Here is a 24088-nt window from a genome sequence, read left to right as displayed (position 1 = left end):
ACACTCCTTAATTACAGGTCTGGACTAACTTTACAGTATGGTACGATTGTCAAACTTTAATAAGTTGTCATCATGACTCAAAGAAACTCATTTCTTTATTCATTGTAATACTTTGGCCAAAGTTTTATTTTATTATAGAGTTCAAACTCATTACCAAGAGTTGATGGATTCCTTCTTGATTAGTCATTAATTCTACAAGCATTTAATCATATCTAATATTCATTCAAATAATATCCTGATACATCATGTGTCCGAAATCAAAGTATGATAAATAACATGTTAATTACTATGTTAATCACAGGTCAAAGGAAACTATTTCATTTCTTCTTGAGAATTTATTATTGACAATTTAAGGTAATCTTAACCATTAAGAATTCTCAATTGAGTTAGTTCAATGATCATATCCACATATGCATCATCTATATGTACAATTTAATAAATGGGATCTATTAATATTTATCAAATAAATTCTATCACACATATATTGATCTACCCGAGTCATTAATGTCTTATTCTCAATGATTTCATGATCCAGAACAATTTAGACTAAAAATTATAAAACACATGTTTCTCATTATTATAATCTCTATTATAATAACAAGTCTCTAATTTTTAATCAAGGATCTTATCATATAATCTATTTAATTAAATAGCGAATATGATAAAATAAATAATGCAATTACTTTAATTATATTTCGGTGACAAATTGAATCTTGTGCATAAATATAGAAATATACGAATATATTTCCAACATGTTTATGATTCAGTAAACGTAAATTTAACATTGCTTCCTCCTTCTGGTAACATTTTAGTTATTGTTAGTTTTCTCTCTCAACAAATATCACACGTAATTTACAAATAACATTTCCATCGGATGGCTATATCAAAATAAGTATTTCCCTTATTTTGGAATGCAATTAGTTTCTTAAGATGTTACTAATAGTTTTTAGTGCTATATTCCATTATAGTTTTGGATAAGAAATTAATATTTCAGAATGTATTACTTCCGATAAGTCAAATTAAGATGTTACTAATATACCGAAGTCTCTTTAATCAATTTTATGAACAAAACTTCAGTCTTATTATTTGACCTAGTTCAAATTTTTTTGGTAAGCGGGTCATATTCAGGATATGTTAAAAACATTTAATTTAACAAACCAAATTTTTGTTCATTTTTCTTTTGGGTACTATCAATGATATCCTATCATCCTATAGGAAATGAATTATTTTCTTTCAGGGTGCGCGATTGTCTATTCAACAAGTTATCGTTCCTATGAATCAAATTCATGACATTTTAGTCAACCTGTGGATCTAGTGAGATTTTACATCACTAGACCAACTCTTTATTATTTTTGTTCATTTAAAACTTTATTAATCCTAACAATTTGTCCATTAAAAAATATTATACTATGTATATGAAATTTTAATATAAAGATGTAAAAACATAATTTAATTGATAATGTTAATGAGCCTACTTAAAAGCACACATGTTGGACTATTGTAAGCCTTGTACCATAACATACAATTAAGTAAGCTAACAAGTAGAGATGATAAAATGAGTCGTTCGACTAGTTTAGCCTGTGCTCGCAAAAATTTAAGCGGTCGCGGGCATGCCCGTATTGGTTAACGGACAAAATTTAATGTTATGCTCGTTTTAAAACGAGCTTGTGGGCGGCCCGTGTGCATTGTTGAATAATTAACAAATAAAAAATTCATATAATAAATGAAATAAAATAAAATAAAGTAGTTGAAGATAAAAAATTAACAACATTTTTTATATTTTATATGAAGTTTAACATATCATATTAGATTACATTTTTTTAGGGATTAAAAATCACATTACATCATAACTTATTTAAAATTTTCGTACTTTTTCCTTAAATTATGTTTATGGGCTACCCGCAAACTTGGCGGGCAAAATGGGACGGGCGAAACGGGCAAGTGGGCAAAATTTGTACGCCCTACTCATGAAAATATGCGGGCGCGTCCACGAACAATACCCGTTTTGCCATCTCTACTAACAAGTTAGACCTTGTTTTAATCAAAAATAGGCAGACTCACGTTCTTATATATTATATAAGTTTGGACGAAAATGAATAATCTAACTTATTTACACTCTTATATATAATCTAGTTATTACAATCTCACTAGTGATCTACTTGATCAAATTGTGTCATTGAGTTAGAGATCTAGCCACAGAGTCATTAATTTGATAGTTTGATACAGTTAATATTAAAAAAATCTAAAAAACATAGTATCATCTAATATTATTTACTAGCACATAGTATAAACTAACAACAATCTTTTACTAACACAACATGCCATAAATAAATTGAAAAAACATAGGTTTTATGCTTTATTTTGCAACAAAAACACAAATTTCTTTTAAACTTACTTAAACAACTATATTAAACATAACCATAAATAAATTTAGTACATTGATTTTTCTCTCAGAATAACTTTTTCAAAATTGATTTTCTTGACTAGTTCGCTAGTTTTAAGCTTAAGTCAACTGATAAATTAGGTCATCCCAAATTTACAATAAGACTGATCAAATATGCATCTCGAACTAGATAGATGACTAGTTCATAGTCATTTTGACCCAACTTTTATAACACTAAGTATAACACATTCTATATCTTCTAATTTAGTCGGGTAAGGTTAATAAATATAATTAATATGCCAATTTTATTTTGGTGAGAGTAAATTTGTATAAACAATCTTTAATAATAATACTTTGATTTTTAAAGGACAAGATTAATATAAACAACTTTGTTTTCTATAAAAACTCTCATCTAGAAAATAATAACTCAACATAAATTACAAGAAAACTTCACAATAAATTTTCATATTCACACTTTTTGCATGTATATATAATAATATTAATTAAATATTTTTTAGTATAAAGAGATAATTTTATCATATTAAACTAGTTAAATGTTAACATGTGACTCTTCCATTTATTATCTTAATAATAATCTGAACAGAAAGAAAATAGAAGAGACACATGTCAGTATTTAAGTAAGTTAAGAAACCACATATCAACATTTAACTAGTCTATGGGAATAACTTCATTCTAATATAATAAAATAACACAACCAAATTTCGTATGGATACTTACTTTTATTCACTTCGGTTAGATATGGGCTGCCACAGCGGCCCCGTGGGTCACTTCCACCGACCCGCAACCACTTTAAAAATTAGGGTTTCTACGCTGCGCAAAGACCACGTCAAATTAGGGTTTCTTCCTCCGCTTTATAAACACACCTTCACATTCTTCATTCTCAATTATCATCTCGATCTCCAAGTTTCAATCTTTCTTATCAATTTCGTGTTGGGATTAGTTTTATTCTTCTGGGTTTGTCTTGTTTTTGTTATATATCGTGCGTCAATTTACTGATTACCAGTTCTCAAATCCTAATGGGCTCTGTGTATGAGCTGACGCCACAGCAATTCCTTCCTGCAATTTCTTGTGTACTGTTTTTCATCTCAGTGCCTATTGCAGTGTAGGGAAATGTATTCTCTTATGCTAACAAAATATCTTCAAATTTGTTCCCTTTTCATTTTGTAGGTTATAATTTAATGGGTTTATGATTTATGTTCTTTGATGTCATTATTTTATTACAATTTAGTTGTTCTGTTGATTTGCCTGAATACTTAGTCTCTAGTAACAATTTGCATAAATGGAAGTGATGATTATTTCCCCAGATGATCGACGCTGATATAACTGTGCGATTTTATTTCTCTTTGGAGAAATCAAGCCAATTAATCTGATCCATGTTTGTACACCAAAATCTTGTAAATTTTGATTTTTTTATGTTTTTAATGTGGTAGTTGTACTAGAATTGATGATTTGTTAGTTTCAATTTAGTGGTTATATTGATTTCATTGATTATTGTATAGCAACTTGTTGCTTAGATGGATGTGATGATTTTTTCCCCAGATGATCGAAGCTGATATTACTGAGCGAATTATTTCTCTGTAGAGAAATCAAGCCAATTAATCTGATCCATCTTTGCGTACAAAACAATTGCTAGTTGTTGTAGTTTCTAGAGATTATTGAATTGTTTGATAGTGTTCCGTGTTTCAATTTCTATTGTATATTACGATATTCTTATTAAGAACTTTTCGTGTCAAGGAAAAAATATGTTAATTGTCGTTTCTAGGAACATCAATGTCCTTTTATTAATGTGGTTCTTCATATTGATTATATCTTTTTTGAATGAGCAATTGAACAATGTGTTTGATTATTAATAAATATACGTGTTTGGACGACATTGATGGAAGTGATGATTATTTCCCCAGATGAACGACGTTGATATTACTGTGCGATTTATTTCTCATTAGAGAAATCAAGCCAATTAATCTGATCCATCTTTTGATACACACATTAGCTAAAAGTTTCTAATGTTGATACAAACATTTTTATTTTGAACTGTCAAAATTACTGCAATGTATATTATTGATATGTGTTTGATTGCTAATTATCTATTGAATTTGGCTAAGGGTTTATGTTGTAGTGTGTCTAATTGGAATTGGAGAATTGAGCATGGGGTATGTGGTCCTTGAAATCCATATACTCATCTGCCTTGAGATGCTTTCTCCAGATATTAAAGTGAAAAGCAGGAGTTTAATGCTTGCTCTGCTTTCTGTGTGGATGACAAGTTTGGCTCTTCTGTTACATATTTCTCATTGATCATGTTTCATTTCTAATGCTGCTCTTATTAATTTTCCTAGTATTACGTTAAACTTAAATTTGGACCAGGGATCCCTGTTGTTGTTAGTGACTACAAATATTAAGATTGTGAGGAATTTGGGAAGTGCACAGTTTTTTTTAATGTGTTGGACCGGTGTACCTGTTTATTTGGTGAAACCCATTGTGAAATATAAATGCTATAGATCTAGGGAGGACCGGACAAATTTGGGAATGTCAGAAGTTGATTCCTAAGAACTAGTAGGAAACCCTTGAGAATCATGTGGGTTGCATGAATTTAAGAATATGAAATGGTACTGAACCCGTGATATTTAAATGAAAAATGTTATGAAAATTTGAATGGTGGTAGAGAGTATTTAAATAATGTAGGTGGTAGAGAGTATGCCCTCAACTGGGTTATCATAACCTACAATCAATGGTTCGTTTGGCATATCAATTTTTGCACAACCATCATTAGGCTCAGATAATTTTCCATTTCTCATCTTTTGTATCATTCAGATAATTGCTTGATATCTGATTCTGTCATGATTTTGTAAACACATGTTCTTTGTAAGGGTTAAAACTGTCCATAATATATGATGTATTAAGTGTTGCATTATAGTCTGGAATATAATATATTGTTCTTTTGCATAATATGAAATGAATATGTCCACATTCATTTTATTAATAGATATACTAATTAGGACTGATAGTAAATAAAGAATCTAGTAGTAAGAAAATGGAAGTACATGTTAAAGAGTTGAAAAGAGAATGAAAGTTTCTTATTAATTCATTTGTATCATAATTAAGCTCTTGATATATTAGTCCATTACCTAATTGACTTGTTACCTACCCATTTGGATAGGGCATTGAAGGATGGTCCTTCAAACTCCTTCGATTCCTTTAGTTTTTCAATCTACAATAAAGTTAGATTTTGTAGTTGTTTATATGTAAGCACCAACCCTATAAGATATAAAATATGTTACATGATATAATATATTTAAATAAAACAAAATTTTAATAATACAATGTAATATAATTGTTGGATACCTTGATTATTGGAGATATTTCTTTGATTGTAAAGAATTCTATCAGATAACAATTGCCACGTGTTCTGCCAAACATGATTTGGCCTATTCATAGATGTCGATAAATCAATGTGACAAATAATTTCCTCAAGTAGAAACCAAAACCTCAATCCTTTTCTATCATCCTGAAGTAAACCACACGCAAAGCATGCATCTGTGAATGTTTCATATCGAATATTTGTTCAACAACTGGTTATCTCCCATGAATTGGAAATTTAAAAATTCTCCAACATGCTTCTGATGGTGATACATATCTACAATCAAAATATTGTTTAACCTCATCAATGTTAACGGGAGCCTCTGATGCACCATCATGTTGGTTTAATAACAGTCGTTATCTTATCATACCCTTTGTTTATATACTTGAATAAGTACTTGACTGAGGTACTTTGGTTTCACCACTCGATATTAATGTGAGATTGTTACTTGATTAATAGTTGCGGGTTATAAGGGACAACATAGCGATTGTTAAGAGATATGCCATTTTTTCAACAATGTTTCCATTATCTCTTCTCATATAAATAGGATATCCCTCTTCATCAGCAATTGTAGATTGTTGAAATTTTTTCGGAAAATACTTAGAAGACATTTTGCAAGAACCACATAGACCATGAATCATATGTGACTTCATCATGTTGTACAATTCAAGATCATGTTGCTGATTTGGAATCTCAGCAAAGATTATTCTATCAATGTCATTTGGAGATGAATATTTGTTAGAAGGATGCAAAAAAATAAGCAAGTGCACATGTGGTAAACATCTATTCTAAAATTCAATGGTGTACATATCAAAAACATTAAATCATAAAGGATTAACAAAGCTTAGAATTTTAGGCCAATTAGGATTGCATGTCATTATTAGAAATAAATCAGGAAATCCCAATGAACTACAAATAGCCATCCCATCGAAGTATAATTGATCCATGTACCTATGGCTACCAACAAAGGTTGAAGGTAATATGTTTCTTTTTCCAATATTTGATCCTTCACTTTGGTCATTTGTTTGAGACTGATTCAAATTTTTGTATTTATCAACCCTTAACTCTGACTGATTTCTTTTGATAAAGGATAGTCGTTCAGACTCCACCATAGTATAAGCATCAACTAAAAACTGATGAAAAAGTCTTCTTGACCTCAACAAAGTTTGAGCCTCATTCTTCCTTATTTGCAATCTAAAGGATATCCATTCTCTCACTGTTAGACGATTTCTTTTCCTATTTTGAGAATCAGCTCTAGTTCTATGACAAACATCATGTCTATAACCATCCTCCCCAAATGGAAACAACAATGGATATTGAAAAGCTAAATAACTTGCATGCAATTCATCAATTCTCTTTAAATGACCAGTTTGTGTCTCCATAAATATAACTCTTTGTCATGTTGAATCAATATCTCAAACTATTAAAGCAGCCACTTCAGAAACCGTTTGTAAGTTATTTACTCTACCATCAGAACTCCTTTCGGAAATTAGCTTCAATTTCAAATTAGGAATTACACCATCTTTTAATCTTTCCCTTGCCATTCTGAAAGACTTTGCATGGACATTATTTTCATCCAACATTTGTGATAATTGGCAAACTACTTGGGAATTAACCTTGTTGTTCCTATATTAATCAATTGAACAAAAAATCAATAAGATTGCTAACAATAGAAAAAATATGACATTATTATCCACGTAATATTATTATCTACCTTATTTCATCCATTATGTTTTGAATTTCATTTTCTGTATCATAAATGTAAAGTTGGGCAAACTTTGGGCCTTGTCCAGACATCGGCAACATGCTACCAATACGATGACATGGTTGTCCTTGTATCCTAATAGTTGGACCATTATTGATAGATCTATCAAATTTTGCACCCACAAATGTGAAGGCAAATATCATGTTGTATAGACGAATATTGTTTTGATAATTTAGACTATCATGAGAGTGCATATCAAAAAGGAGATGTTGAAGGATTGGAGGAGGTGTTTCCAATAAGGGTATTTTTACTTTATCATCACCACAACAAAGTTCATATTTAGGTGTTGTAGTGTTTCGATGTTTACGCTTTCGCTCTTCATACCACATGCATGCTCCACAATCATCACATTCAATAACAGTATCACCAATATTAGAATAACATAAACAAACAATTTTAAAGTTAGTGCCTATATTGGTGTACTATAAATTAAAATTTAAAATGTATAGTAAATAACCTTGATGTTTTTGAAGCATTGAGGTTGTATGGGAATTATTGAATTGATCTTCATCGTCCGAAGAGTATTCAATGTTAACATAGTCTAAATCTAAAGAATAAAGTATATTAGTGTTAAAGAGATCCATGAAATTGATTGTTGTAAATGACTAATAATAAACTAAAATACTAAATGAGTACCTTGTATGTCAATTTCAGAATCGTCATCATCTTCGTTAGTACAATGATTGAATTCTTGACTATAACTTTCAATTGATGAGAAAGGAGACTTATTTTCTTTTCTTGGTCCCATGTTGTTCGAGTTTTCAAGATCTAACATGCTCCCATATCTATTCATAAGATTTATGCCTAAAGACCCTTGGTTGACAAATCTCTTTTTCCTTAGTTTGCTCATGGATTTCAGATGGTTGGGTATGAGATGTCGAACTTGAACAACCATTGGTATTCAGAAACCATAAGTCTGTTTCAGATTTTCACAATTTAAATCTATATGTGAAAGAAGGGTTCTACTCATATTAATCGGTGTAGATTTTTGATGTTTGGGATTGCACCGATGAAAATGGTAGTTGTTTTGATCTTGAATAATTTAAACCCTCATCCTTCAAGATAGTCTTTCTTTTTTTTCTTGCTATTGAAGGACATTTGTTTGGATTATTTGTATTCTTTTGATATCAACAGAAATAGGTATACATTCAACAAATCAAGTCATGTTTTGTGCACAATGTATACATGCAAGTATAAGATTAGTTTATAATTTAAATAAATAAACAACAAAACTGGTGGTCACAAAATATCTTAAGGTTCTTTTCGGTTAAATACATTCCCTTGTAAGGGACAGTGTTCAATCCTAGCATGTTTTTTAGTTGACTTTAAAAGCATAATTCTTGAATCCTAAATTAAAATTGAATACAAACTTAATAAGAACCATCAATTTCAGCAAACATATTAAAAACATATCTCTTGAATACTAAATACAAACTATTAAAATATAAAAAATTGGATGTAATAATATATCAATTGATGATGTATGTATGATTACAAAACTATTAGCTTTATATTTAAACGATTACAATTCAATAAAATTACAGTGACATAAAATTAGGGTTTAATAAATACATCATACAAAGTATTGATTAATAAAACCTTTATTGTATAATCAAGTTAAATTATATCCATAAAACAGTCCATAGATTTGTAATTTATACATATGCAATTCTTTTCAAAATTGTCCACACAACAGTCCCTAACATGTTAGAGCAAAATATAAATTAGTTACAATATGAACATAGCAGACCGATGAAGAGATCATAGTAGGGATGTCCATAACATTCCTGCTTTGATAACATTGTAACAAAAAAATATTAAACATACTCAACCACATATTATTGTATATGTCAATCATCTAATTCACCTCTAACTGAATACAATCGTAATGTGAAAAATAAATAGGGAACAAAAAATTCATTCCATAATATGTAAATGATAAACAAAAACTGCATTATCAAATTAAGGTTGTTATAAGAGGAAAGGGTATAACTATAACACCATGATACTATTATTTAAGAAGTGACTTATTGAACACATGTGTCCTCATAGATTAAGTCAAATTGTATATTGAAGACAACTTTCCTGAAACAAAATAGATGACCAATTTCATATACTACACCTTCAAATAACTTTTTCATAGAGTGAGAATGCATTAAAAAAAACTTTAATTGAAAAAGACAACATATATAACTTATATTAGACTATTTATAACTCAACTAAACTACAATTGAAAATGCAAATTAGTTCATTCAAAACATCAACAGATATACAAAAACATTAACTAAACTTCAATTGAAAATGCATGTTATTTCATTCAAAACATCAATAGATATATAGAAATAGTAATATTACCAAATACATTGGGAGATACCTTAAATACATAAACATTAACATTACCTTATAGATAGAATATTGTATACACAATTATGCACGTCTTTTGACAGTCATCTTCTTTTGTTGAAACCTAAATAAAAATGTAGTTGTTAAAAAACAGAGTTTAAAGGAAGAGTGTTTAACGGAAAAAGAAGTGTTTTAGTAAGAAAATAAAAAAAAAGGACAAATAGAGAAGAAAGAACGGAGAAGACAATGACTCAAATGAACATTGGACTGTTACATGAGTACTTTAAGAAGAATGGAGAAGAAAGAGCATGGTCGGAGAGTGTATTTTTTCATAAGGGTTCTTTCGAGAATGGAGAAGAAAACATAGATTAAAGGGTTCTTCGGAGAAGGGTTTTAGTTTTTAAGAAAAGAGGAGAGATGTTCAGGAAAGAGGATGATACTTTTTCTGATGTTTGGTTCAAAGTTTTGAACTGGAGTGAAGATTTAGCTAATAATCATTTTTATAATACAAACTTGTCATGTAAGTCAAATGATTTCAATAGTAAGTGTAAAGAACATGGCTTTTTGGCTAAATAAAAAAATACTTTAACTATTTTATGAAGGAAGGAAATTTTTTGGTGTTTTCAAATGTTATGTTGACAATAATATGTCATCTCATCTCCGTTTTGCTTGATGGTTTTGTTGTTTTTTCCAATGTTATGTTGAAAATGGTAAGTCAATTCACCTGCAATTTTGAATGAAAAAAAAACAAAATAAATCTTATGATATGATAAATAAGATTTGAAAATCAAAACTTAAACATAAAAAGTTAATGGTGGAAAGATAAAATGACATGGAATAGGATGGTGATTGATCTGCAAAAAAAAAAACAAGTTGTATAAACATAGAGTTTTTTATGTGAAAAAATAAAATACATGGTTTAAAAAATCTCAATCAATTGTTTTATATCAATCAATTTATGTCATATTTGTAACCTAAGATGGTGAAATACGATTACAATTTGTAACCTAAAATGTTAATGTTAAAGGTCAATAAACACAGTTGATGTTATTGTCTAAAAACATGTTGCATATAATGATGTTGTCTCTATTTAATATTAATTTCTAATGAAATCACATTACAGAGTTCATGCTATCATCTACAATTCAAAAACAATTAAATTTTATTAACCTTTAAAATTAGCGATATAAACTGCACATGGAAATAAAATAATAAAAAATTTCATTGCATATTCTATGTTTGTAATAGAAATTAGTGATTTAAATCAAGACACACAATTGTCACTTTAAAAAAGTATATTACATACACAATGTCAAATTCATAATTGAATAATCGGGACAATGTAGTTGTAGAAGGATAAGAAATACATTGTCCTTCCTTCACTCTGACATGTGTCAGCAGAACAATCATCGGCTCACCAAGGGTAAAGTTGTTGTAAAAGTTAAAAGATTTCATGGCATGGGATTCCGATAGAGTACATGTTATAATATCACCACTGATTAAAAATTACAGTGAAAAACTTGTGTGATAAAATAAGTTAATTACTGAGAATAACAAATAAAGTCTACTTCCAATTACCTAGAATCTCTGAGAGTGAAAATAACTTTCTTTAAAGAAGCATGTGTTTGAGAAAAAACTATCTTATCAATAATGCCAATAATGTCTACAAATTAATCAAAATAAAGTGTTAATATAATAGAAATAAAGTAAAATTAGATAAATATGAAAACATATATCTATATAAATAAAAAATTACCTAATAAATCACTTTCAAAGTTGCCAGCAAGTATTTCAGCAAACTTTTTAAAAACAAATTCAAATTGCGGAATATCGGGAAACTCTTTATCTCTTAGAGTTGTACCAATAGTAAATTGCATTATATAGGCATGATTGCAAGCCTTAAATTGAAGATCATTATGGAACACATTGAAATTATGCATGACCTAGGTGTTATTTTCAACCAAATGTTATCTCCATTGATTGAACTCATTGTTTTTTTTACAGAGACTTGGATCTTGTCTCCCTAAATTAATTAAAAGAATTGGAGATTAGTAACCTAAAAAAAATAACTTTTTTTATAATATATTACCTTGCAGTCCATCAATATCATTTCCAGATGTCTAGGTTTTAGTGGATGTTGAACATACCAAATTTCAGTAATTCTAACAGTAATCTTCCACGGGTGTTTTGAATCATTCAGATCCCTTATCAACTCAAAGGGTCGTGATGTTGACATTAATACAACAAATGAATATTGTTTAGGACATACATGTAAGAAGGAATATTGTTGTTAGGTAAAAAACAGAATCAAAGAAAGAATATTGAAGACATTACTCACAAATCATGAAAGAAATAATATTGTTGTAAAATAAAAAATGCTAAGGTTATTTTTTGATGAGGTAGCTAATAGGTAGGCTACCTCATATATTATGTAGACCTTATTGTTATTGAAGTCATGACTCTCAGCATAAATCTCAACTATATGCATGACTAAGAGAAATAAACACATTTGATGTTACTATATCTTCTAAAAACATGTTGCATATAATGATGTTGTCTTTGTTTAACGTCATTTTTTAATGAAATCACATTGAAATAAACTTTGTATTACAAAGAAACAAAGATGTTTGAATTAAGAATGCTATATGTGGAATATTTTAATAAGTTATTCATAGATAGACATGTGACATTTAAAAACATGTGACATTCATCATAACAATAGACATGTACAGTCTCGACCCATAAAAAAACATAAGAGCACCTAATGAAGTGAAGTAAACAATAATATATAACAAGGGTGACTTTTGTCCATCTAAAGTTGAGTTATATAAATAAAATTAAACAACTCTATGGCTAAAATCTGTATACAAACCCACTGAACATATTTGACGTGTAATACACGCATTTTGGAAAGACAAACTTCAAAACTTTACAATACCAAACTCCTATCACTCAATTAAACCCATAAAAACATATTAATGTGAGATTTATATGGAATGATTTTTGTATTAACAAAGTCTATTAAAGAATGCCCATTAAAGAGCAAATTAAGAAAATTCTAATGTTCAAAAATTAATAAATTAACTAACACACAATTGAAAAATATAAGGTACTAACAGTAACAATGTAGTGAACTCGAAGATCTGTCATAAGTCATTAGTAATGCATTTTATAATATCATACATTATTATTAGATTAAAGGTAACTCATTAGTAATGCAGATAAAAGAAATATCAGAAGAGTTATTAAATGTACATAAAGAAATATCAGAAGAGTTCTTAAATGTACATTGTAGGAAAGAATTGTAATTCCAGCTAGTATGATTGGGCTTTGTAAATGGGCTAGTTATAGAATTTACTATAAATAGAAGGGAAATTTTAAAATTCAGTTGGTTGTTAATAACGGATTGTCATTAATAGAAACTTTCTTATTCATCATCTTCTACCTCTAGCTTTCTTCAAAACACATTTTCTTTCTTTCTTTCTTCATTCTCATTCATCTCATTCCAACAGTGGTATCAAGAGCTAATAGATCACGAACCTGTGGGTGAACACCCATATTGAAAACTCATATGCAAGACCTCAGAGACAAAGGCAACTGCCACCCAGATTGAGAGATTTTGAAGTGTTCTCAGACAACTCCATCACATCAGAAGGGGATTTGGTTCACATGGCCTTATTAGCAGAGATGGAACCCATTACTTTTGATGAGGCAGTGAAGCAAAGATGTTGGGTTGAAGCTATGCAAGAAGAGATAAAGTCTATTGAAAGAAACAATACTTGGGAACTAACAAACCTACCCAAAGGAAAGAAAGCAATCTCAGTGAAATGGGTGTACAAAGTCAAGTTGAAGTATGATAGATCAATAGCCAAACATAAGGCTAGATTGGTAGCTAAAGGTTTCCTGCAAAAACCTGGACTAGACTTTGGAGAAGTGTTTGCACTAGTGGTCAGAATTGAGACAGTGAGGTTGGTAATAGCTATTGCTAGTCTTGAAAATTGGAGCTTGAGTCAAATGGATGTGAAGTCAGCTTTCCTAAATGGTCCATTAGACAAGGAAGTTTTTGTGAGCCAACCTACTGGTTTTGAAGTCTCAGGGCAGGAACAAAAGGTTTACAAACTTCACAAGGCACTCTATGGGTTAAAACAAGCCCCTAGAGCATGGAACAAGAGAATAGAAACATTTCTTGTCCAACAAGGACTTATAAGGTGCACAAGTGAGCATGTAATTTATGTGAAGTATACACCTGAAGCAGCATCAGTAATCATATGCCTCTATGTGGATGATTTACTGATAACAAGCTGCAAAGTGGATGAGATTGAGAGCATCAAGAACAGCTTAAAAGCAGAATTCGAAATGACTGATCTTGGCACACTATCATACTTCTTGGGCATGGAATTCTTAAGGGATAGCAGAGGGATACTAATGCATCAAAAGAAGTATACCTCTGAAGTACTCAAGAGGTTTAATATGTTTGATTCAAGTCCATCCACCATACCAGTAGAAGCAGGAACAAGTCTAAACAAAGAAGGTTTGGAAGATGAATCAGTTGATCCTAGGCTCTATAAACAGATGATTGGTTCACTAAGATACATTTGTAACTCAAGACCAGACATCACTTATGGAGTTGGCTTGGTTAGTAGATATATGGAGAAACCTAAACACTCTCATCTGATTGCAGTAAAGAGGGTGCTTAGATATCTCAAAGGAACCATGGATTTTGGAGTACACTTTCCTGCAAGTATTGAAGGCAGGGTGAAATCAATTCATGGCTACACTGATGCAGATTGGTGTGGAGACAAGTATGATAGGAAGAGCACCACAAGCTATTTGTTTAAGATTGGTGATGCTTCTATCAGTTGGAGCTCTCAGAAGCAGAAGGTAGTTGCTCTATCATCATGTGAAGCCGAATACATTGCTGCTTGCTTAGGGGGTTGCCAAGGTTTATGGTTAAACTCTCTGCTGAAGGAGTTGGGGATTCATGCTAATGACTCAATGTTGCTTCTGATTGATAATCAGTCTGCAATTAATCTGGCAAGGAATTCGGTGTCTCATGGTCGCAACAAACACATTGAGACAAAGTATCACTTCTTAAGAGATCATGTGGAGAAGGGAAATTTGAAAGTTGAATTCTGTATCTCACAGAATCAACAAGCAGATATCTTGACAAAATCTCTAAGGAAGGAAACTTTTGAATCACAGAGGAGAAGGCTTGGGGTGATTAGCATAACCAGCTTGAATTAAGGGAGGATGTAGGAAAAAATTGTAATTCCAGCTAGTATGGTTGGGCTTTGTAAATGGGTTAGTTATAGAATTTACTATAAATAGAAGGGAAATTTTAAAATTCAGTTGGTTGTTAATAACAGATTGTCATTAATAGAAACTTTCCTATTCATCATCTTCTACCTCTAGCTTTCTTCAAAACACGTTTTCTTTCTTTCATTAGTAATGCATTTTATAATATCATACATTATTATTAGATTAGAGGTAACTCATTAGCAATGTAGATAAAGAAATATCAGAAAAGTTCTTAAATGCACTTAAAGAAATATCAGAAGAGTTCTTAAATGTACATAATGAAATATCAGAAATTTCAGACACTATTAGATACAACTACTAGAAAGAAAATATCAATAAAAAGAAAAATAATGTTACAGTAATCATGGTACTAACAGTAACAATGTAGTGAACTCGAAGATCTGTCATTAGTAATGCATTTTATAATATCATACACAATTTTATAATATCGTACATTATTATTAGATTAGAAGTAACTAAATAGCAATGAAGATAAAGAAATATCAGAATAATTCTTAAATGTACATAAAGAAATATGAGAAATTTCACACACTATTAAATACAACTACTAGAAAGAAAATATCAATAAAAAGAAAAATAATGTAACATTAATTATTCTTCAAACAAATGATCTTTACGTCTTAAAAATTAGCGTGAACAACACACACTTCTATCAGTAACATATTTTTATGACTAAAGATCTGATTTTTAACGATAAAAATATGATAGATCGGATTTTTAAGCAAAAAATCCAAGTAATGTATAAGAAAGAGCATTTCTACGGTATAGAATGAAATTTTAAACAAAAAATTCAAGTAATGTATAAGAACGATATGATTTTTAACCATAAAAAAAGGATCTAGAACATTTCTACGGTAAAGAATGAATTTTTAAACAAAAAATTCAAGTAATATATAATAAAGGTCCGATTTTTAACCATGAAAAATAGGATTTAAGAACATTTCTACGGTAAAGATTAGATTTTTAAGCAAAAAAGGGTAAGAATTGTACAATAAAGATCTGATATTTAACCATATAATTAAATCCAGAACATTTCTACGGTAAAGATTGAATTTTTAAGCAAAAAATCCAAGTAATGTATAATAAAAATCCGATTTTTAACCATAAAAATCCGATTTTTAACCATAAAAATATGATCTAGAACATTTCTACAATAAAAATCAGTTTTTTAAGAAAAAAATATAAGAAATATAGAGCATGATACTTTGATACCTGATCTCTTGTGTTACCTTAAATATAGATGGAAGAATAAATGAAAAAGAAAAGAGTTAAGAATTAAGAAAGAAATATCAGAAGAGATGAAAGGTCAAGAAGAAGAAAGAAGAAATAGAAAGAGGTGAGAAGTAATAAAGTATTTGGACTTTAAAGACATGTGGCCATCGTGCATGATTGTCACACTGTGAATAAACACATAGCAATGAACTGTTTTTTTTTTCTTTTTCTTTTATTTAAAAAATATATTTACTATTACATTTTTAACCCCTAAAAATGCAAATGTCAAAGTTTTAGAATGTCTATAATGGTAAATACACCAACCTATTGTATTCTTATTAATTAAGATAGTAGAAGATCTTATTCTTAACGATGAAAATAGGATAGATAAGATTTTTAAGCAAAAAATCCAAGTAATGTTTAAGAAAGATCCGATATTTAACCATAATAAAAGATCTAGAACATTTCTATGGTAAAGAATGAAATTTTAAACAAAAAATCCAAGAAATGTATAAGAAAGATCCGATTTTTAACCATAAAAAAGGATCTAAAACATTTCTACGGTAGAGAATGAATTTTTAAACAAAATATCCAAGTAATGTATAATAAAGGTCCGATTTTTAACCATAAAAAATAGAATCCAGAATATTTCTAGGTAAAGATTAGATTTTTAAGCACAAAAAGGTAAGAAATGTACAATAAAGATCTGATTTTTAACCATATAAATAGATCCAGAATATTTCTACGGTAAAGATTGAATTTTTAAGCAAAAAATTCAAGTAAGAATATTTGGACTGATTTCTACAAGTAAGAATTTTTAACCATAAGAATATGATCTAGAACATTTCTACAATAAAAGTCGGTTTTTTAAGCAAAAAAATATAAGAAATGTAGAGCATGATACTTTGATACTGATGTCTTGTGTTACCTTAAATATAGACGGAAGAATAAGAAATGAAAGAGAAAAGAGTTAAGAACTAAGAAAGAAAAAATGGAAAGAAATATCAGAATAGATGAAAGGTCACGAAGAAGAAATAAGAAATAGAAAGAGGTGAGAAGTAATAAAGTATTTGGACTTTAAAGATGTGTGACAATCATGCATGATGGACACACTGTGAATAAACACATAGCAATGAACTGATTTTTTCTTCTTCTTTTTATTTAAAAAATATATTTACTATTACCATTTTAACCCCTAAAAATGCAAGTGTCAAAGTTTTAGAATGTCTATAATGGTAAATACACCAACGGACCAACCCATTATATTCTTATTAATTAAGATAGTAGAAGATCTGATTCTTAACGATAAAAATAGGATAGATCGGATTTTTAAGCAAAAAATCCAAGTAATGTATAAGAAAGATCCAATATTTAGTCATAAAAAAAAAGATATAGAACATTTCTATGGTAAAAAATGAAATTTTAAACAAAAATCCAAGAAATGTATAAGAAAGATCCGATTTTTAACCATAAAAAAGGATCTAAAACATTTCTACGGTAGAGAATGAATTTTTAAACAAAATATCCAAGTAATGTATAATAAAGGTCCGATTTTTAACCATAAAAAATAGAATCCAGAATATTTCTAGGTAAAGATTAGATTTTTAAGCACAAAAAGGTAAGAAATGTACAATAAAAATCTGATTTTTAACCATATAAATAGATCTAGAACATTTCCATTTCTACGATAAAGATTGAATTTTTAAGCAAAAAATCCAAATAATGTATAATCAAGATCCGATTTTTAACCATAAAAATAGGATCTAGAACATTTCTCCAATAAAAATCGGTTTTTTATGGAAAAAAATATAAGAAATGTAGAGCATGATACTTTGATACTTGATACTGATGTCTTGTGTTACCTTAAATATAGACAGAAGAAGAAGAAATGAAAGAGAAAAGAGTTGGGAATTAAGAAAGAAAAAATGTAAAGAAATATTAGAAGAGATGAAAGGTCACGAAGAAGAAAAAAAGAAATAGAAAGAGGTGAGAAGTAATAAAGTATTTGGACTTTAAAAACGTGTGACAATCATTCATGATGGACACATTGTGAATAAACACATAACAATGATGTGGTTTTTTCTTTCTTTCTTTTTTATTTAAAAAATATATTTACTATTACCATTTTAACCCATAAAAATGCAAGTTTCAAAGTTTTACAATGTCTCTAATAGTAAATATACTAACCCAATGTATTCTTAATGAAAAGATTGTAGATTTCATGTCAACTGAATCTAAAAACTTATTGAAACTCTGTTTCTATCATTTTATCAATAAAGGATAATTTACTAAAGTTCATACCTAAGAATGGTCTTCACACAGTGAAAGACAAAAGTGCAGAACAAAAAAGCTAAAAAAATGGTTCAAATTTTATTTATAAAAGGATTCTGCGGCCTTTAAAAACCTGACATAGAAATTGTCCTCTTGTGACTAAACTATATCCTCAGGTGGACAATAATTTCATTTAGACTTAAATATTAGTTTTCACCAAAAGGTTCCATCAGCTAGAGCCTTCACTAAATTGCTTTTTTCATTTCAAAGAGTAACCAAATCATTCTGGATTTAACACGCTCTACAAAGTGTAATATTCATAAGAGTATAAAATCTATATACTGAATAGAATGGTTAATCTCTCTTATTTTGGCCTCTACTAGCTTAACAAGTCAATGATATTCTATTATTTATCATTTATTTGAATTATTTTTTTTTGGAAAAGTCAATAATATATGATGCAATGACAGTATATAAAATAGTCTTTAATAATATAATGACAGTTAGAGATGGCACAACTTGGCCATTTTGTTCATGGTTGTAACAATTTATGTGGTTTAATGGACAAAATGATATATATCTTCTCTGTTTTAAAACGGGCTAACAGATGATAATGAAATATATATATATATATATATACTTGATGCTTCTGTTTTGGTTCTTAAATCCATCTTCATCAAACACACATGATTTTCTATTTTGTGCAGCAGAGCTCATTCCTAAAGAGCACGTGTGCTCTTTTCTTGGTTTATTAGCACATGTGAGATAACAGCTTTGTTTGTTAATGGTTGGTTATGAGTCAGTTAGATTGCTTGCTTATCAAGCAAGTTCCTCTTTGTATTGATTCCTCAAGTATAAATTGAGGGTTTTGTTTCTTCAATTATACACAAGAGAAATATACAAACATTATCTTCTTCATTCTTAATGACTTCTAATATGGTATCAGAGCTCTCATTTTGAGAGCTCTACTGCACCATCCCTCTCCCATTCTCATCCTCTTTTCTCTCCAATTATCTCAAATAAATCTGCTTTCCCTCTTTCCATCTCTTCATCATCTCAATCTGCAAAGAAAGGATCATGGACACACAATCTGACCAGACAAGCTATGCTCACAACATTGCTGATATGACACAAAATCCCTACTACCTACATCCAGGTGAGAATCCAGGTTTCATCCTGTTGTCACCTCCCTTGGATGGAACAAATTATCATGCCTGGTCCAAGGCCATGAGAAGAGCTCTCTCATCCAAGAACAAGTTTAAATTTGTCAATGGAATGATTCAAGCTCCACAAGAAACAGACCAATTATATGACTCTTGGGAAAGATGCAACAACATGGTGGTATCTTGGATCACAAGATCACTCACTCAACAAATTGCTCAAAGTACAATCTACATAGACAATGCCCAAGAATTATGGGAGGACCTAAGGGAGCGATATTCAAAGGGAGACCACTTTAGGACCTCAGATTTATTGCAAGAAGTGCACTCCATAAGGCAAGGAGATAGAAGTGTCTCAACCTTCTTTACAGACTTAAAGACGTTGTGAGATGAACTTGACTCACTCAGACATGTGATTAGGTGCACCTGCAGGATTCAATGCAGTTGCAATGCCCTTAAAGCAGTTAAAGAATATAGGGAATCAGAATATGTGATCTGCTTTCTTAAGGGCTTAAGTGAACAATACAACACTGTCAGGGCACAAATACTTCTCATGGAACCACTACCATTAATCAACAAGGCCTTTTCCTTGGTAATGCAGCAAGAAAGACAAAATGAAGGAACAATTTACAATGAGACTAAAGGCACAATCAATTCAATCAACTCCAACAGACCATGGAGAAGTCAAGGATTCAGAAATGCAAGAAGGAGTAATTCAGACTATAACAATATAACAACAAGGAGGTTTCAAGGAAGTGGAGTCACTGGAATTTTGGGCAAGACTCCTGGATCAAATACCAACAATAAACTTTGCACCTTCTGTGGAAAAGAGGGTCATACTATGGAAACATGCTATTTCAAGCACGGGTTTCCTCCCAATTTCAAGTTCAAATCCAGACAAGATAATGGATCCATCAACAATGTCACTACCAATCCAGAACCAAGGGGGTGCACCACAAACACAGAGCAAAAGAAAAACAATGATGAACTTCAAAACCAAATGCTCAAACTAAACATGAATGATGAACATAGCATCAACCAGATCAGCCTTGAATCAACTCCTGATGAACCTACTATCTTAGGTAAATCCTTCACTAACAATCCATGGATTCTTGATAGTGGAGCCACTGACCATGTTACAAACAATTCTTCAAATTTCATAAAGACTAAAACTATTAAACCTATACATGTCAGACTCCCTAACAATATAGTTGTCACTGCATATAAATCAGGAACCATACATCTTAACAATCACTTAACTCTTCATGATGTGCTGTATATTCCTAACTTTAAGTATAATTTAGTTTCCATCCATAAGCTAGCTTGCTCCCTCGGATGCAAGCTTGTCTTTGATAAATATGCTTGTTTTATCCAGGATATGATTACCTCGAGGACGATTGGTCATGCTGAAGCCTTTAACAATCTCTACATACTTAATCAAGATGCCTACCTAGATGAAAATCTCCATACTATTAGCTCCTTAGAGAATTGTATTGATACTGCCCTTGACATTTGGCATCATAGACTAGGACATCCATCTCTTTCAATTTTACAGCACATCAATAAACAATTTCCTTTTGTAAATTTTGATTCAAGCAAGGTGTGTGATTCATGTTATATTGCTAAACAATCTAGATTGCCTTTTCCTAAGAGCTCTTCCCACACAACTCATCAATTTGAACTTGTCCACATGGATATATGGGGACCCCTTGGCATCCCTACTATCCATGGTCAACAATATTTTCTAACTATTATTGATGATTTCACAAGATACACATGGATCTTTCTCATGACAAGCAAGTCTGAAACCAGAACCATTGTGCAAAATTTTGTCCAATTGGCTATGACACAATACAACCATAAGATTAAGGCTATTAGAACTGATAATGGTCTTGAGTTCATTCAACCCACCTTATACAATCAGCTAGGCATCATCCATCAAAGAACTTGTGTGGAAACACCACAACAGAATTCTGTGGTTGAAAGGAAACACAGACATATCCTAAACATCACTAGGTGTCTTCTCTTTCAAGCCAACTTACCTAAAGGCCTTTGGGGCTATGCTGCCAAACATGCGGTGCATTTAATTAATAAACTTCCTACCCCTGTCCTAAATCTCAAATCCCCTTTTGAAGCTCTTTCTAACCAGAAACCTGCACTAGATAATTTAAAGATCTTTGGCTGCTTGGCCTATGCTTCAACTCTTGTAAGCCATAGAACTAAATTAGATCCCAGGGCTAGGAAATGTGTGTTTATTGGATACAAACCAGGAACAAAAGGATTTGTCCTATATGACCTATGCTCTAAGGCAATTCTTATATCTAGAAATGTCATATTTCATGAGAGAATCTTTCCTTACAAAAATGCCCAACCCCAACCTCACTCTACTGAATCATCCAACACCAATGACCCTTATTCTTCATTTCTCCTTCTTGACCACACCCCTGTCCAACCTCACCACACCACACCTACAACCCCTATTCCTCCTACAAATGACCCTGCAAGTGCACCTCCCAACCTTAGAAGATCCACAAGACACCCCCATCCCCCAAACTACCTTCAAGATTACCACTGCAACCTCCTCACTTCCACCTCTCCCTCACACAACTCCTCTCTCAAACATGCCCTGCACACTGTCCTGTCCTACAAAGGTCTTACTCCTACGCACCTTCAACACTCTTTGTCCATCACCACTCACACTGAACCAAAAACCTTCAACCAGGCCATTAAATCTTCTGAATGGATACAGGCCATGGATAATGAACTCCTTGCCCTGCACCAGAATAACACTTGGACTATGTTTCCTCTCCCTGCTGATAAAATTGCCATTGGATGTAAATGGGTGTATAAACTCAAATTTCACTCCGATGGAACAATTGAGAGGTACAAAGTCAGGCTTGTTGCCAAAGGCTTCAATCAAACAGAGGGATTGGACTATCACGAGACCTTTGCCCCTGTTGTGAAATTAACAACAGTTAGACTCCTCCTAGCATTAGCAGCTATCAAAGGTTGGACCCTTCACCAATTGGACGTCAACAATGCCTTCTTGCACGGTGATCTTCATGAAGATGTCTATATGACACTTCCCCCTGGTATCACCCCTTCTATTCCTAACCTGGTTTGTAAACTAAATAAGTCCATCTATGGCTTGAAACAAGCAAGCAGGCAGTGGTTTGCCAAATTATCTACCAATCTCATTGCCTTAGGCTACAAACAATCTAACCATGATCATTCTCTCTTCATCAAGAACACCCCTACAACCTTTACTGCCCTTCTCATCTATGTTGATGATCTAATCCTTGCTGGCACCAACCTAGCTGAAATCAATGCTGTTAAACACCATCTGGATACGAAATTTAAGATCAAAGATCTTGGCAAACTTAAATACTTCCTTGGTCTTGAAGTAGCTAGATCTAAACTTGGTATTACACTGTGCCAAAGGAAATACTCCCTTGATTTGCTTTCTGACACTGGCTTCCTCAACTCCAAACCTGTTCCTACCCCTATGGTGAAAAACACACATTTATTTCAAAATGACAGTGAACCCTTTTCTGACCCTGTTTTATATAGGCAACTCGTTGGTAGGCTCTTGTATCTAACAAATACTAGGCCTGATATTAGTTTTGCTATCCAATAACTCAGCCAATTTATGGCTGCACCAACCATTCAACACTTCAAAGCTATGACCCGTGTCCTCAGATACATAAAAGGCACTCCTGGCCAAGGCCTTCACTACCCTTCTTCTTCTACATTACAAATCAAGGGATTTAGTGATGCTGACTGGGTCACATGTCCTGATACTAGAAAATCCATATCTGGCTATTGTATGTTCCTTGGTGATTCCCTAGTTTCTTGGAAATCCAAGAAACAAACCACTGTTTCTCGTTCCTCCTCTGAATCTGAGTACCGTGCCTTAGCTATTGCTTCATGTGAAGTTCAGTGGCTCACTTACCTTCTACAAGATTTCAAGGCAAATTCTAAGACCCCTGCTTTGCTATACTGTGATAACAACTCCGCACGATACATTGCTGCCAACCCTGTCTATCATGAACGTACAAAGCATATTGAAATTGATTGTCACATTACTAGAGAACGTTTGCAAAATAATTTGTTTCATTTACTGCCCATTTCTACTCATGATCAGGTTGCTGACATTTTAACTAAGGCTTTAGAACCTATCCCTTTTGGTTACTTGTTGGGCAAGCTGGGAGTCATTAACATCTACTCTCCAGCTTGAGGGGGGGGTAATGAAATATATA

At 31.4% G+C, this 24088-nt stretch overlaps 1 protein-coding gene and 1 long non-coding RNA gene across 2 annotated transcripts; both read left to right on the top strand.

Moving 5' to 3' along the window:
- On the top strand, window positions 3282-4109 carry LOC109345152. Its single transcript, XR_002107394.1, has 2 exons — window positions 3282-3779; window positions 3919-4109. It is a non-coding gene; the product is annotated as an uncharacterized LOC109345152 (long non-coding RNA).
- LOC109344552 (uncharacterized mitochondrial protein AtMg00810-like) lies at window positions 23479-24066 on the top strand. Its single transcript, XM_019583317.1, has one exon. It carries the CDS (start codon window positions 23479-23481, stop codon window positions 24064-24066), a length of 588 nt encoding a protein of 195 aa, XP_019438862.1.

This window comes from Lupinus angustifolius, chromosome LG04 (assembly GCF_001865875.1).
Source record: "Lupinus angustifolius cultivar Tanjil chromosome LG04, LupAngTanjil_v1.0, whole genome shotgun sequence".
Classification (NCBI taxonomy): Eukaryota; Viridiplantae; Streptophyta; class Magnoliopsida; order Fabales; family Fabaceae; genus Lupinus; species Lupinus angustifolius.
This window is presented reverse-complemented; position numbering and strand designations above follow the sequence as displayed.

Excerpts from the sequence above, each read along its gene's own strand:
- LOC109344552 (XM_019583317.1), top strand. The coding sequence starts at position 23,479 with ATGGCTGCACCAACCATTCAACACTTCAAAGCTATGACCCGTGTCCTC.